The sequence below is a fragment of the Aquarana catesbeiana genome, linkage group LG02, assembly GCF_042186555.1.
Source record: "Aquarana catesbeiana isolate 2022-GZ linkage group LG02, ASM4218655v1, whole genome shotgun sequence".
Classification (NCBI taxonomy): Eukaryota; Metazoa; Chordata; class Amphibia; order Anura; family Ranidae; genus Aquarana; species Aquarana catesbeiana.
In genome coordinates, this window is record NC_133325.1 from 139,887,486 (window position 1) to 139,904,564 (window position 17,079).

At 40.0% G+C, this 17,079-nt stretch overlaps 1 protein-coding gene across 1 annotated transcript; it reads right to left on the reverse strand.

Moving 5' to 3' along the window:
• Window positions 1–323: 323 nt before the first annotated feature.
• Window positions 324–15,882, reverse strand: LOC141127255 (keratin, type II cytoskeletal cochleal-like). Its single transcript, XM_073613534.1, has 9 exons — window positions 15,457–15,882; window positions 13,924–14,132; window positions 13,128–13,188; window positions 12,952–13,047; window positions 11,753–11,917; window positions 9,734–9,859; window positions 5,035–5,255; window positions 3,903–3,937; window positions 324–732 (listed from the first exon to the last, which is right to left on the reverse strand). Exons 1-9 carry the CDS (start codon window positions 15,880–15,882, stop codon window positions 623–625), a joined length of 1,449 nt encoding a protein of 482 aa, XP_073469635.1. The 3' UTR covers window positions 324–622.
• Window positions 15,883–17,079: the final 1,197 nt, after the last annotated feature.

A 17,079-nucleotide genomic window follows, 5' to 3' on the forward strand; every position in this document is an offset into this window, starting at 1 on the left:
AAATGAGCAGAAGCTCTGCTGACTTCCATCATCTAATCATGTGCAAGCAAAAATGCTGTTTTTTTTATTTCCCTTGCACGTGATTGGGTACTCTTTGGAAAGTGAAGCTTTACCTCATTTACTAAGCTGTGAAGCAACTGCATTTGCAAAGTGCACAGTCTATTTGCCTTCAATCCTGTCATTGTAACATGATAGTGTAAAATAATACACAATAACACAATAAATAATAAAACAATAGTTACATCTAGGTGTATACTTTAGTCCCTGAGACACACTCAGGCAAACTGGTAACTGCAATAAATTAAGAAAGCCAGGCATAGAAATATTTTGCTTAAATCCACTTTATTACAGGAAATTCAGAAAAGTACAATGGTATGCATAGCAAAATTACAGAATTTATGATAAGATACAGCTGTGATAAAACAAAAAACCCACTCACAAGAAACACAGCCACACACATGCAGAGAATGCTGAAGTATTATAGACAGAAGAAGAGATTAATGATGATAACTGAGTGTGTTTCAGAGCCCAGGTCAGGGTGTCTGGGCTCAGTACAGTGCAATTAATGGGAACAGAACATCTCGGATTTCTAATCAATAGATTTGGCTTTGCTCTCTTCCATCTAACAGTGATGTCCGTGTTTTCCCTTGGAAAGGCTGCCGGAGCTGAATCCTCCTCCGATGTGGTGGTGCTGGCTGCTAGCACTGTGTCCTGAAGAGCTGCTGACCACAGCTGAAAACAAACAAGTCAATGTTAAAGTTAAAGTAAACAGGCATACCCAGGACCGGCCCAAGACCTTGTGCTGCCCGAGCTCAGGATCGCAAATGCTGCCCCCCTCCTCCCCACCGCCCCCCCCCCCCCAAAAAAAAAAAATCACGCCCACCAAAAGGCCCCCACATTCATTATTTTATATCATTACAATTAAAACCAAAATTTTATTTATTAGGAAGTCAGATTTACATGCAACAGTGGTGGTGGGGTTCAGACAGAGGCGGTGGTGGTGGTGAGGGGAGGGGAGTTTTTAGACACAGGCAGGGGTGGTAGGGGGGGTTAGACATAGGCAGGGGTGGTGGGGAGGGGGTTAGACACAGGCAAGGGAGGTAGGGGGGGTTAGACACAGGCAGGGGTGGTAGGGAGGGGGTTAGACATGGGCAGGGGTGGTAGGGAGGGGGTTAGACACAGGCAGGGGTGGCGGGGGTTATACAGAGGCAGGGGTGGCAGGGAGGGGGTTAGACACAGGCAGGGGTGGTAGGGAGGGGGTTAGACATAGGCAGGGGTGTTGGGGGGTTAGACACAGGCAGGGGTGTTGGGGGGGTTAGACACAGGCAGGGGTGGTAGGGAGGGGGTTAGACACAGGCAGGGGTGGCAGGGGGTTAGACACAGGCAGGGGTGGTAGAGAGGGGGTTATACACAGGCAGGGGTGGTAAGGAGGGGGTTAGACACAGGCAGGGTGGTAGGGAGGGGGTTAGACACAGGCAGGGGTGGCAGGGGGGTTAGACATAGGCTGGGGTGGTAAGGAGGGGGTTAGACATGAGCAGGGGTGGTAGGGAGGGGGTTAGACACAGGCAGGGGTGGTAGGGAAGGGGTTAGACACAGGCAGGGTGGTAGGGAGAGGGTTAGACACAGGCAGGGGTGGCGGGGGGGTTAGACACAGGCAGGGGTGGTAGGGAGGGTATTTGACACAGGCAGGGGTGGTAGGGAGGGGGTTTGACACAGGCAGGGGTGGTGGAGATGGGATTAGTGGTGCTGGAACTTACTTTCTCTCAGTGTCAGCCGTGCCTATAGCGATTCCTCTTTCATCATGGGGTCTTTGCTCAGCAGAAAGTTCGTCCCCCTTTACGCTGTTGGCCGTCAGCCTTTCAGCTGACTTTCTCTTGTCAGCAGCAAAGGGGGTGGGAAGCCGTGGAGAGGATGGGCAGGCGGCCAGCTGCGTGGGTATGCGAGTGCTCTGCCATTAACTGTAATAGCAGCGGTGCTGGTCCATCCACATAGTGGGATACGGAGAGGAGCGGAGCGGGTGGGCAGAACAGAGCCTGATCTGGCGGGATCACTGTCTTCTTGGGCATCAATGTGCTGCCCCTCAGAACCTGCCACCCGGGACTGATGATTCCATTGGGTCCCATGGTAGGGCCGGTCCTCGGCATACCCCACTTTTAAGTACACAATGGGGTTTATTTACTAAAGCTGGAAAGTGCAAAATCAGGCTCCCTTCTGCATAGAAACCAAACAGCTTCTAACCCCAGCTTGTTCAATTAAGCTTTGGCAATAAAACCTGGAAGCTCATTGGTTTCTATGCCGAAGTGAGCCTGATTTTGCACTTTCCAGCTTTAGTAAACCCCATTGTGTACTTAAAAGTGGGGTATGCCTGTACTAGATAAAAATACAGAATCTTTGAAGTGGGAAAATATTAAGGGGGGCTCACCTGTTTTGTGGTTGCTTCCAGCTATTTCTTTTTTTTTAACATTTATTTAAATGATCCCCTGAGAACTTTAGAGGACTGAAAAAAAAAAGAATGCTTTCTTATCAGAATACCATCTGAATGGTATGGCCTTTTAAAACTTCAGTTCACCTTTATATTATCCAATGGGGTTGATTTACTAAAACTGGAGAGTGCAAAATCTTGTGCAGCTGTGCATGATAGCCAATCAGCTTCTAACGTCAGCTTGTTCAATTAATCTTTGACAAAAAAAGAGAAGCTGATTGGTTTCCATGCAGAGCTGCACCAGATTTTGCACTCTTCAGTATTAGTGAATCAATCCCTATGTGTTTTTACTAACCTATACGCATATCAATTGGTGCTCTCGCAAAAGGTTGCCACCTTTTCTTCAAGCCAAACCCAAACACTTTAGCAGCCTGGGACACCTTTGAGTGCCCCAAGGAGAGGATTTATGTGGTGCGCATAGCGTGCTGCAGCAAACAGTGGGTGTAGCCAAATTGCTATTGCTGACATCCTCACCCTGCCCCCCCCCAAGTAATGCCAAACCTGCCCCCGGCAGCTCCCGGATGGCAACACATTTGTGTGGACTTTGGACTTGATGGACTTGTGGTGCACTGCAAATGCCCTTGAAAGCGCACTTGGAAGTGCAGTCGCTGTAGATCCATGGGGGACATGCAAGGAAGATAAAAAAACAGCATTTTTGCTTCTACATGATTGGATAATAAAATCAGCAGAGCTTCCCCTCATTTCAGATCTTCCCCTCAGATTTACAGTGACTGCACTTCCAAGTGCACTTGTAGTGCAGAGTGGATTTGCCTTTAGTAAATAAACTCCTATGCATGTGACTACCTTGGTTACTTGGGGAGCCACAGCCTGGTCTGAATAATGTGTTCGAATTTCAGCCGCCTGAAACCTGAACACATGATTGAAAACCCGAACTCTCCGGGTGAGTCCCGGACAGGTAGCAACCCTTCTCTCACACCTACTGAGGAGACCCAGGCAACAACAGCAGGATCAGTTATTAGGAGAAAAAACCTTTGGATTAGTGATGAGCTCAGGCGTGTTCAGATCCTAGTCCAAACCCACCTGAGCGAGCATGCAAAGAAACTGTCAGTGTACTGGAACAAATTATAAGCAGGCAAGGTGTCCTCTGCCCAGCAGCAGCACATATACAATGGGCATGTATACATGCAGCTGCAGGGGGGGGGGGCTTTGGCAGCTTATGATTGGACCGGTACAGTGACAGCTTCCTGGTGGGCTGGCTCAGGTGGGTACATAGGATCTGAACATGCCTGAGCTCATCGCTACTTTGGAACAGCCATTGTTTTTTTTTCTCCCAGAAGCTTTATGGAAATCTGAACCACCAAAAATAACACAAATTTTCGGATTCAAATCTGGCCGTTCAAAACTATGAAATTTAGTCCCAATTTAACATTATAAAAAGCTTAGGATCAACTATACTTACAGATGCTAACAGATCCATGTCCTTCTCCAACCATCCTGCAAGATGCAAGAAAAATAGATATTATATTAACAGGGAACTAAAAGTCAGTATACAGATACATTATTTTATTTGTATACACTCTTGTACTTATAACAGATCCATGAACATTTACAGTAAATGTGTAAAGGTGCTGGGGCACTGTTATTTTGCATTATTGTGACATCTATTGTCATTTTTTTGCTAAAGGAATATTTTATGTTAAACATTTGCACTTACTTTTTAATATATATGTAGGCAGGCATAATACTGTTCATCAATATAAATACTGCCCTATACAATACTGTACTTATTTTGGTTTTCCTCTTACTATCTGAATAACAGATCTACTCTAATCCAATCAAGTAAACAGCAGTATTGTCTTTTTGCTTTAGGAATGTCCTAAACAGAGTTTGGCAGACATCTATCAAGCAAATTAGGGACACGATACCATATCAAGCAATATACAGCAATCAGACTGCCTCTCATTTATCAATGTCTATGCAACAGTGTTCCTGTGCAACTGGAATCCTGCATAGCAAATTGAGACTATGGCGCCCAGGACTGCAACTGATTTAGCAATTAATATGAGACAGATTTCTGCTCCAAACAAATAACATAGAAAAATGATGACAGGAAAAGACCAAGTGGTCCATCGAGTCTGCACATTTTTTATTTGATTTTTTAACTTTTCTGTCTGAATATAGATCAGTGTTTGCTCCAAGCATTTTAAATGTATTTAACATTGACTGACTCACTAACTCTGCTGGAAGTCTGTTGCAAACAACTACTCTTTTGGTAAAAAGTACTTTCTATTGTGAGTTGTGAATGTTCTTCCTGCTAGTTTGAAGTCATGTCCATGTATTCCTTATCTTATTACTCTGAGCTCTTATTGTATTTAAATGTTTCAGCCAGGGTTGCCTTATCCCGCCAGACTGTACATATTAGGTTCCACAGTCTCTCCTGATATGTTTTATTGCTCAGACCTTTCGCCATTTGTCTTATGCTTGTCTCTGGACTTGTCCTCTCTAATTATTTTGTGCTATGTACTTTATTTATTACATATTTTGATAGAATAATGGTGTCATTGGGCATCAATGATAATGTGGGCACTAACCTGCCCTCTTCTCCTTCCAGAAGTTTCCTGTAGGTGGCGATCTCAATATCCAGAGCCAGTTTGACATTCATCAGTTCCTGGTATTCTCTCAGTTGGCGAGCCATGTCCTGCTTGGCCTTCTGTAAAGCAGCTTCTAGCTCAGCCAGCTTATGCTTGGCGTCTTTCACAGCAGCCTCACCGCGCCCCTCAGCTTCTGCTATGGCAGATTCCAGCTTGGCACGCTGGATGACAAAAAACATGATACATTGCATAATTAATATTCATTCAAATGTGTTCTCTTTGTATACCCAATCATGTGCCAAAAAATAAATAACGGGATTTTTGCTTGCACATGGCACAGAATCATCTTATTTACTAAGCCAAGGGAATTGTAAACACATTCAGTTGAATGTACTAAAGCATGATTCTAGGTAAAGTGCAGTGATGGTGGCTGTAATAACCCTGTACCAAACCTGTACAGAGGATATTCTGTTTTTTAGATTCTCTTGCTCATGATGAGAGCTATGAAGTGAACACAATTCCCTGCACTTAACCCACTGCACCTGACCCAGTTTCTGCCAAACAGCATGTTAACGGGTTGATTCGCTAAAGGAGTAAAGCATGTTCACTTCGCAAAATACAGTTTCACTTCCATCATTCAATCATGTGCAAGTAAAAATGTTATTTTTTATGTTTCTTGCAAGTAATTGGGCATTCTTTTCAAAGTGAAACTTTACCACTGAGATCAGGGGAAAATTACATTGAAAAATGCAACTTCCCTTTCAAAGTGAACAGCATATTTGTCTTTAGCAAATCAACCCCAGTGTAAATTGTAGCTCTAATCATCAGCGTACATATTAAATAGCATTTTTATGTCTAGTAACTTAAGTGTTGCATGCAAGTGTCTCTATAGTGACTCTGTTGATTCTGTTGATATCATTTGAAGGTAAAACATACCTGCAAAAAGAAGAATGCATATACATTTCTTTTGGATGGCCCATTTTTTTAAAAGCAGCTGTTTACTGCCCACTATTCTTTGCAAGTATTCACACATTTTCGGATGTGTTTATGACCTGCTCCCCTGCAGCACACTGTGGTTTCTCCCACTGGATCAAACATCACTACAGGATGTGCAGTCCGGTGGGAGTAATCACAGCAAGCAACGGGGGTACAGGTACTTAACCTATCCGACCTATCAAATACTTGAAGAGGATGATGAGCAGTAAAGCAGTAGCTTTTCAAGAAATGAGTCTCAGGAAATGTTATTGTAATTCTCATTTTGCATGCCTGTTTTACATATAAGTAGCCCTGTGCTAATATAGGATGAAAATGTAAATTTGTCCTTCAACAGGGGTGCAACTGCATAGTATTTCTTAAAGGTGCACATACTCTGTACATAATATATAGCACATTCCATATGATGAAAAGCTAACATATTTCATATGTCATGTTTACTCAATATAATTACTTATTCACTGCGGCCCAGTAAACTAACTATAACGTAAACAATGTGTGAAGATATTAAATATGCATAGATTGTATTTGGTTCAGTGTATGACCGTATGTTTGTACTCAGACTGATGTCATATCTCCTCCTACAGGATCAAAGAGAAAATTGCAGGGAGCTTTCAACCCTAGCTTTACAAAATAATCTAAATGGTATTATAGCTTTTTGACAACTATGTATGTTTTTCTGATTAGAGATGTTTAATCAAATTGTACATTAAATCCATGATTGTGAAAATACAATTCATAGAACATGAAAAAGTTATATATAGCAAAGTTGATTAAATAACCTATTCATTCATTTAAACCATAGGCATTTATTGAAGTCAGGACAAAAAGAAAAAAAAAAAAAAAAGTACAGCAACAGTTTAAGATAGCACGTAACTCCTTCCTAACCTCCTCAATGAGCAAATTAATTATTTCTATGGACTGGTTATTGTAACATTTGCTAGCAATGGCTCCTAATCAAGACATCAAATTATTTTTCCATGCTCTTATATTGGCTAGTAAATCTATCCAAAACCCAATCACAAAAATCTCATGCAAGCTTTAATCCTGTTTATCCAAACTTTAAAGGTTGTTTCTTTTTTAGATCTGCAGTTTTTCTTAAGGTGGTTGTAATCCCAGCTAGTTCTTTTACATCTAAATGATAGGACATGCCACCAACCACTAATTTACACAGGAACTGCAGTTAGCAAAAAGTAATTGATACCTTTTCAAAATAATTCTCTTTGGGTCATGTGACTTTTTTCCCTTCTTACTTCAGCATGGCCCTGGTTGATGTCGGGGAACATGTCCTAGTGACAATGCTTCAAATCCTTGACTGACAGCAGGATACATGTCCTGATAAGAGATCCCTGGACTGCAGAGAGGGGAAAGCTGAAGCCCTGTCACCAAGACATGTGACCCATTCTGGCCTAGCCTCAACCCGGGCGGTAGGAAGTTTTTTCTGGGGGGTTTGTTATTGTAAATGTAAACGAATCCCTGCTGATTCTGCAATGACAATGAAGGTCCTTGTTCAGGCACTTCCTATTATGGGGATGACAACTATCTTCCAGTTGTGCTCTTGCACTGTCACTCCAGATAGAGACTACAAGTGGCCATGCTGACACACAGGGGTTTATTTACTAAAGCTAGAGAGTGCAAAATCTGGTGTAGATCTGCATAGAAACCCATCAGCTTCCAGGTTTTATTCTCAAAGCTTAAAGGTTTTATTTTTTTTTAAATAACAAACATGTCATACTTACCTCCACTGTGCAGTTCGTTTTGCACAGAGTGGCCCCAATCCTCCTCTTCTGGGGTCTCCCCGCATCGAGTGTACACGTTGGAGAATCGCTCTCCTTGGTGGACACCCCTGCGAGTGCTCTCCCGAGTCCCTCAACTGTGTCTATTCACACAGAATGCAGGACTTGGCACCACCACCCCAGCGCACTGTCATTGGATTTGATTGACAGCAGCAGGAGCCAATGGCTGCACTGCTATCAATCTATCCAAACAGGACACGAGACACCAGCTGCTCATTCCCAGCCAGAGAAAGATCCGTGTCAGGTAAAAACACTAAGTTTAAAAACACTCAATGTGACTTAGTTCTGTGTAATCAACTGCAGTCAGAATCCAAAGAGCACCTCACAGGGGCACTGGGAGTGTATGCCCTGAAACCTAACCTTGTGTAACTTGCTCTCTGTTTCCTATGTCACCAATCACATCCAAACTGCCAAGGCAGGCTTAAATATTATTAGTGGCACTGAGCGATACCACTGTAGCTTTCTGTGTGTGAGAAGCAGCAATAGATCTGTAATTGAGTGTGCTTAGGAACAGCTCCTCTGTATATCATAATGGGATTACAGACAATAGAAAGAGAAGTATAGTGATGCACTACCACCTACAATGCCCGGGTGAAAGATTGAAGATGTGAACAAATAGTCTGGGCTCTCTGTATGTTGTCCATGGTTTTATTTTCCATTTTGACTGGAGTGTACCTTTAAACCAGGTAACGGAAAAATATTGGGACTATAACCTAAACTGTAACTATGATGAAGATTGCAGACAGACATGTATTCACTCAAATGAGACACTTACATAAAATGGCACATTGTTCACATATCATAGTGAAGTCTCACGGTGAGTGTGAATTGACACAAAGGTGTATGCTTGACAAGGTAAATCAACGTAACTTTGTGAGTAATGTCAAATCATCACTTTTTACAAGCTCTCCCATGCCTCACCTAGCATCTGAACCTGTTCCACCTCTTCTCTGTTATTGTGCTCATTATCTCTAATAAAAGGGGATATCAAAGAGCTTTTCATATCTGCTGCTTCAGCCTTTCATATTAAAGAAAACCTGTATCAATTGGGCTTATGCTAAATTTTGAACATTACGTTTTCAACCATTATAATTCTCTCGATTACCTATGAAAGATTTATACTTAATCCTGATAACCACTATAAAATTGCTATGAGAGTAGATAGGACTCTCTATCATGAGGAAAATTGTATTTGAGATGGAGATTAAGGCAGAGAACCCTTTAATGCCTTTGCTAAGGGGCCCTCAAAACACAGATTTGCACCCTTGCTTGCACTGATATTGATAACACATTACCTACACATTTATAATAATTTAAGATTGGATAATCCGACTCTAACATAAACTCAACAAATTAGTTTAAGCTATTAAATTCAGCTGGCAAGAACTTCTGAAAAACATTACAAAATGATGAAGTTGTAAATTGGGCAACTCCCTCTGAATAAAAGAATGACAGATTACATAGTTAAAATCAAAGTTTTCTATGGTGAAATATACCAAAATGGCAACATTTCTTTATATAAAGAATGTAAAGTGTTAAAGAGATTTATCTTACCAATCTACAGCTTCATTAAATTCTGCTTAGCTGCTTACTCATACTTACAAATAATTTAATCTTCTGGACTCAATAATGCAGTATCATTACTGAACCCAGAACTTTACAAACATCAGACTTTTATAAATGTCTATTTTGATTACATGTCTATAGTATTATTTCTTCAAATAAATGATCCTGCCATTATACAATCATCTTTATGTACACTATCAATCTATTATGTACTTGAAATCCTTCAAATCTATCTGAAAAAAATGTTATTCAATGTTAAACATACTCTTTAAAACATAAAATTACCCATTTATATAATTAACAAATATTTTAAAAGAAAATACATGTGTTTTAGGTAATATTACCTGTGATTTGATACTCTCAATTTCACCCTTTAGTCTCTGGATCAGACGGGTGAGTTCAGTGATTTCATGCTTGGTGTTACGTAGATCGTCTCCATGTTTTCCTGCTGTCAAACGTAACTCCTCATACTATGGAAAATAATTTTGTGAAGTTAGGAAGGTACCATACAAAGAAAGCACCTAGATCTGCAGATTCTCAAGGATATTTCAGCATAAGATGTTGCTTCAGTTTTTAGGGAGTCCTAAAGTTTTTAGGACAATAAAAATACTTAATAACCTTAAAGAAGACCAGACAAAACAAATAATGATTTACTGTTAATAGCAGTTTGTTAAAGCTCATACTGGCTCTAATATGCAACACAATAATATAGCCCTTGGGTTTAGGCCACACACTAATGTCAAGATACCCCCACTTAGTGCTCTCTTTGTTCCTTTTTTCTTTTACAGTTCTGACTGAGACATAGAGGTATAGGGACCAACTGGAGGAGATAATTGCCAAACGTTAGGGGGTAATTATTTTCACAGTTGGGGTGTATCTGGAACCCCACTATATGGGAAAAAGTTTTGGACATCCGGCCATTAAACCAATATGAGCTTGTTGGACTTTCCATTCCAAAAGATGGAGATTTCTACACATCTCCCTCTCTCTTCTTCTGTCCCTTTGCACTTTAACAGCCTTCATTCTCCTCCATTCTTCTAAGAAGAATTTTGGTGTGTATCTGAGGAAATTTGAGCCCATTTAGCAACAAAGTTCTCAGTTAGCGTCCCCAATTCATTCCAAATAGGCTTGGTAAGGTATTATTCAAGACACTCAAGCTGCTTCACACCAATCTTGTCAAACCATGTCTTAAAGGACTGTGCTTTGCTTTAAAGGGCACAGTCATGGTGGAACAGAAAGGAGCCTTCTTCAAACTGCTGCTGCAAAGTTGAAAGGCAACAATTGTCTAAAATATCTTTGCATGCTGTAGCATTAATTGTACCCTTAACTGGAAACACCTGATCTCTGTCATTAGGAGGGGTGTCCATACACTTTTGTCCATAAGTAAAGCCTAGCATATACTATCAGGTTTTTTTTGGTCAACCCAGCGGGTTGACCAAAAAAAACTGACAGCTCAGGTCGGGGCTGCTGTATTAACAATCCGATGTTAGTACAGCGATCTCCCCTGCAGAGCTATTGTGTTCTGATGTGGGACAGCCCCCCTGCCAGAACACTCCGGTCAGGGCTCTCAGTCATTGGCTGAGAGCCCTGATCGGGAGCCAGTTGACTGCTGGTTTTCCAGAATGCTCGGCTGACTTTTGTTGGACTGTCTGCCATACACATGGGCTGAATGTCGGCCACTTTATATTGAACTGGCCGATGTCGTCTGACATTCGGCGCGTGTGTGCTAAGCTTAAGGGTGCAGAGGAAAAAAAGTAACTGGCAGCTGGTCCAACAGTATAAAAGCTAGCAAACAATAGTGTACAGAGATTGGGCAATTAACAAAAAACAGCTTTGTAAAGAGACCTGATTATGACATGTTGAAAAAGCATTGGAGGAGCTCAATAACTTTGCACTTTAGTTTTCAGATGCCATTTACTGTTAAGACAAGTAATTGTAAGAAAAATTATTTTATCCATTGAGCAATGTATGTTGTAACTCACTTTTTTTGTGCTGCTTGAAGAGCTATTACATATATCATTTGCTTGCAACCCTAGGCTGTGCCAGAACGTAAGTGTTTAGCTAATGTATTACATCAGCATTTGTCATCCTGACAGTTGATAAAATTGTTGTCTGTTCAAACAGTGATGGTGGAAAATGCTGTGATTCACTGGATGTTACTGATGCCACCTTGATGACACAATCAGTCTGAAGAGGTTATGGGAGAATGAGAAAAGTCATAGAAACAGCTATTCATCATGAATCCAATGATTTATCATCAGATAAACTGATGGAGAAAATTAGCAACAAATTGTAAAGTGTATGACCATCACAATATGCTCTGGGATGCCCTAATTACATGTGTATGTTGGAGTCACACTTACCCTTGACTGGTACATTGCTTCAGCCTCAGATCTGCTTCTGTTGGCAATCTCCTCATACTGAGCTTTGACCTCAGCAATGATGCTATCCATGTCAAGATCTCTACTGTTGTCCATGGACACAATCACTGAAATATCTGAGATCTGAGCCTGGAGCTGAGCAAGTTCCTAAAGAAAAACAAGGAGATGAAAAATATTATAAAGAAGTACTCTGCTGAGCTCTTTTTTTAACAATAAATGACTTTATTATATAACCCCAAAGTATTAAACATACTAAATCCATTTGTGTTAGGAAAATGTTTACTCTAGATAGTCTCCATGTCTTTTCCAGTCATGTGGAAAAATAAAAAAAAAAGAAAATTTTGTGTAATCACTCCTGTGGATGATTTACTAAAGACAAATAGACTGTTCACTTTGCAAGGTAATTTTCCTTTAGCTTAGGTATTCGGTGAAAATTCACTTTGCAAAGAATACCCAATAACAAAAGTTAGCAGAGCTTCACCACATCACTAAGGTAAGGGAAATGTCATTGGATAGTGAGCAGCCTATTTGCCTCAGACTTGGCTATTATAATTACTGTGCATGGGCTACAAGCTGAATGGGCATTTAAAGCTTGTAAATATGATCGACCAAGTTACTGGGAATTATCTGTCAGTATCAACAGAGCAGGAACAAATACGTGTATTTAATGAAGTTTTCTTAAAGCGGAGCTCCACCCAAAAGGGTAAGCTGTGGTGATCTCTGAATATTTCCAGCCTCTCCTTCTTCCCCCGCTGCCTTCTGGGACACACACAGGTCCCAGAACACAGCAGAAACCATTCAGAAAGTGCAGCGTGACTTGTGCATGCGCAGTAGGAAAGAAAGGCTTCACTGATGGTTTCCCATAGTTAAGATACCAGCGCCTGTACCTGAAGCCAATTGAAGAATCGGCTTGGGGTACCAACATTGCTGGATCCCTGGACAAGTGTCCTTATATTAGAAGTGTAGTATATATATATATATATATATATATATATATATATATATATATATATATATATATATATATATATATATATATATATACCATTGCTGTACTGTTCCCAGACAAATCAACAAACATGGAGATACATTTTTAAGAATCTTATAAAGTTAATTAAGCACAGTACATGCTCATGACTTGATTCAATGCTGGGTCTAACTACAGGAGAACAAAAATTTACCGCATCAAAGAGTGTGCGCAGGAAGTTGATCTCATCAGTGAGGGAGTCCACTTTAGATTGCAGTTCTGCCTTATTAATGAAAGCGGCATCAACATCCTACAAGGTAAATAAGGTAATGGTTAAAATCTTTTTTGCTCTTTATGGTAGCATAATATTTAAATCTTGTCTGTACATACCCTCTTAAGCCCAACAAACTCATTTTCTGCAGCTGTGCGCCTGTTGATCTCTTCTTCATATCTGTTGAGTTAGACACAATAAGTATTTTGTACAACACTGTTTTCACTATTAGGCAAAAATGCATTTACATTACACAACAAACATGATAGGATGCAATTGCTAGCAGTGCCAGGCTAGGAACATGTTTGGTATACAAAGCTGACCTGACAATCTTTTTTTCTTTTTTTTTTTTTAACCAGACAATGCTTTTTAGCATGTACATGTATGCCAGCAGATGTTAATAAAATGATCAAGAATGTTTATTTATTAAACTCAAAGCCAAACGCTGCAATGGGGTAAGAGTTTGCAGTTTGATCTAATCAGTGCTAATTAAAACAAAGAAGCACATGAGAAGCAAACCAACCCTTAGACATTTCAAATATAGCAAGTCTTCTTGCTATGCTTTAAAGCTAGGGCCAGATTCCTTCCATAGCTAAAAAAAAGCAGGCCACGGTTTACATCCAAACCAAACTGCTAGCAGAATAAGGCAATGGTTTAAACTACTGACGCTAAGCAAACTTTCGGCTTCCCTGCTCCTAGCCTTAGCGTACAGTGTATGGTTCAGATGTCTATGTTAGTCTGATACTAAGGCTAACCAGCCAATGGGGTGCCATAGCACAGACTTAAAAGAGTTGGCCTTCGGTTGAAGAAAGTATAAACTCAGCCCTGTTTATAGTCAATGCTTGACTGTTTGCCTGTAATTTATCAAATGAATAGGTACATGTGTTATCATAATCTCAACCCCAGGCTTCTTACTTCTTCTTGAATTCCTCAACTGCATCTTCCATGTTTCTCCTTTCTGACTCCAAATGAGCTCTCTCACTTCCTAGGTGCTCCAGCTGTTTCCTAAGGTTACTGATATAAGCTTCAAACAGGGGTTCAATGTGACTCTTGGCAGGTTTCTTCTCTTGCAAAAGTGCCCACTTGGTCTCCAGCATCTTATTCTGTTGCTCTAAGAATCGTACCTGCCATAGAGAGAAATCAGTAATTAATAATTCACTGTGTGCACAAGCACAAGCAAGCTGGTTGGTTCCACTTAGGATAGGATCCATGAACATGGGTTGTGCAATAATTTAGTCACGGGTATTAATTTAGGGTTTCCCTTAAAACCTAAATCCATCACCATTTTAAGTATGAGTTATATATATATATATATATATATATATATATATATTTTAGGTTTGTATAGCATTGGGAATGGTGTCAGGTTTTCTTATTTGTGTCCCTTTGGGGAGATTTACCTTTTTTGAGAGTAAATCATTTTAAAGAGAGGGGGAGTCCCCTTGTTTGTCTCAAGAATAGGTGTACCCATTGGAGAATTTCCCCTGTATCCCTGTTCCATTAGTCATCAAGGCATATAGAAGGGATATCTCTCCTCAGCCGGTATGTAAGCAGCAATACATATCTGAAAGGGGTTTTAACACTTCTCATATCTATCCAAATTTTTTTTTTTCAATTATGACTTTTGCTACGGTTTATTGTTAAATCATCAATGTTACTTATTTTGTTTCCTAAGTTTGTTCAAGTTTAGTTTTCACGTATTTATTGCAAAAGAAATGTTTACATTTTGTTGCCATGGCAGAAACCTAGTCCTATAGAAAGTTATGTATGGGCATTTCATTAGGTATGTAAAGCGACTGTGCCACTTCCCCTTCACTTTCCTAACTTGTGTACCTTTTTCTCTTGGTAACAAGGAATATAGGAATTACAATGCTATTAATGTATTATCAGTGTAAATACATGCATTTAATGAACAACAGCATGAATCCCTATTACTTTTTGTATTAACAATGAATAACTGTCATACAGTTTACAGGGTAGAGAAATACTTGGAGAATACAGTCTAAAAATTCTCTGGGAATTAGAGATTCCACTGTGGCATTAAATTCTTCATAGGTGCGCTAAATTAATGCTAACTGATAAATTGCCTATTGGTGCACAGAAAAAATGCACACTTATGCAGCCAGCAAAGCTGGTACTATGTCAGTCACTCATTAAGTAGTAAAGCGAGGATAAGAATTGTAGTCTTTGAGCCTATGAGATAGTTGATCTATAACTATTGATTATAATGTGTGGTGGAGATATATCATATTCGGATGTGTTTCAGCTTAGCATCGAATTACTTACACTCAAACAAACAAGAGCCAAGAGCTGAAAATATAACACAGCAATCTTTGATCTACTGTCAATTCAATCAGTTTTCAGATCCTTTAGCTGTGGCAGTGAAGGTAATCTACTTTACATGACATTCTGGCAATCCTGGTCCACTACATACAATACATATCTTACCTTATCTATGAAAGATGCAAACTTGTTATTCAGTCCTTTAATTTGGTCTTTTTCATCAATTCTGACTCTCTGGATGTTGGGATCAATTTCCAAATTGAGAGGGGCCAGAAGACTTTGGTTGACGGTAACTGGTGTGATACCAGCAGAGCAAAATGATCCACTAAATCCATAGCTAGCAGAGCTCAGTCCATGTCCAATTCCAGCAAAACTGTATCCATGCCCAGCCTTCAGTCCAGATGACAACTTATGCCCACCGGACACAACACTGTAGACACTTTTGCTGCTATATGAAGGAACTACCTTGTGGCCAACGGAGACTTTCTTACTGAGGGAGCCAATGCTGTGCTTGCTCATAGCTGGTAAGCAAGCTGAGGAAGAGGTGAAGTTTCTGTGTCCGTGGCTGCCATGTCCGGAGTGGTGAGACATCTTTGAAGAGCTAATTGGGATGTGAGATTTAAGAGTAAAGAAGAAGCTTCAAGTCGGTCCCTCTGAATGCAGTGCTGAAAATCTCCCATTTTATATAGTCACTACATATGGGCCTGGTTACTTTAATGTGCACTAAGACCCTGTAATTGCAACTTGTGAGCTTAAAATTTGGCATTTTTACATTCCCATCATCTTGATTTAATGAAATTTAATAGAACAGTTAAATAAAACACACCTAGAAAATTCGTAAAGATGAAAAGCCCTTAATGCTGATGACTTTTCTCTGTAATAGAGCACACCTCATTTTCTGCACATGAGTGTCATTGCTTAAATGGGGGTCAGCTTGTAAAGTGCTTTTATGGGTCTCTAGTTCTTAATTTGTCATACAGTGTCAAATCAACACTGGTTTACTTATCTTTACTGGTTGCCTTCTTTATTTTATATCTTCATAAAATGTCTGGTGAGAGAAACAAAGTATTAATGTCAAACTAATTAGGCACTTTTTATGAAGTTCTCAAATTAGTATTAAGTTCTTGTCTCTAAATTTCTTTTTATTTCTAACTTGCAGAGGCATGCTTATTGCGTCACAAACTAATTTGAATACAGATGATATAGGGTTTACAAAATTATAACATTTTCAGATAAAATCATTAGATAACATTTACTTTTTCTTACCTTTCTACTCCTACATCTTCTACATCTCCATGAGGTCACTGCTCTATTTCTTCACAGGTGGACCCCAGCTTCTAAACATTCTTAGAAGTATTTGAGTGCCCTGTGATCTGAAATGAACAGTACATGTTTTATAAAAATTGCAATGCTTCTGTTACACTAAGAATTGAATTACTGCAAGAGAAGAGAATATTTAGTTTGCATTGCTAATGTTCAGTCTGTGAAGTGAATGTTCACTCACCATAGGTTCACACCTATACGTTTTTTAGTGCATTTTGCAGTTTGCAGAAACGCACTACAGTCTATTTAACATGGTTTCCTATGGTACAAGTTCTATGCGTTTTGTGGCCGGTGCATTTTTGGAAAGGGTCGAGGACTTTTTTCCACATTTTGCGTGTAATGGAATTCAATGGAATCGTACCAGAAATGCAACTGTTGTGGTTGTGATGCGATTTTTGATGTGTTTTGCAGCTTTTATTTTAACACTGTGTATAGCTGGTTGCTAAGCAGGGGGCCGGGAAGTCG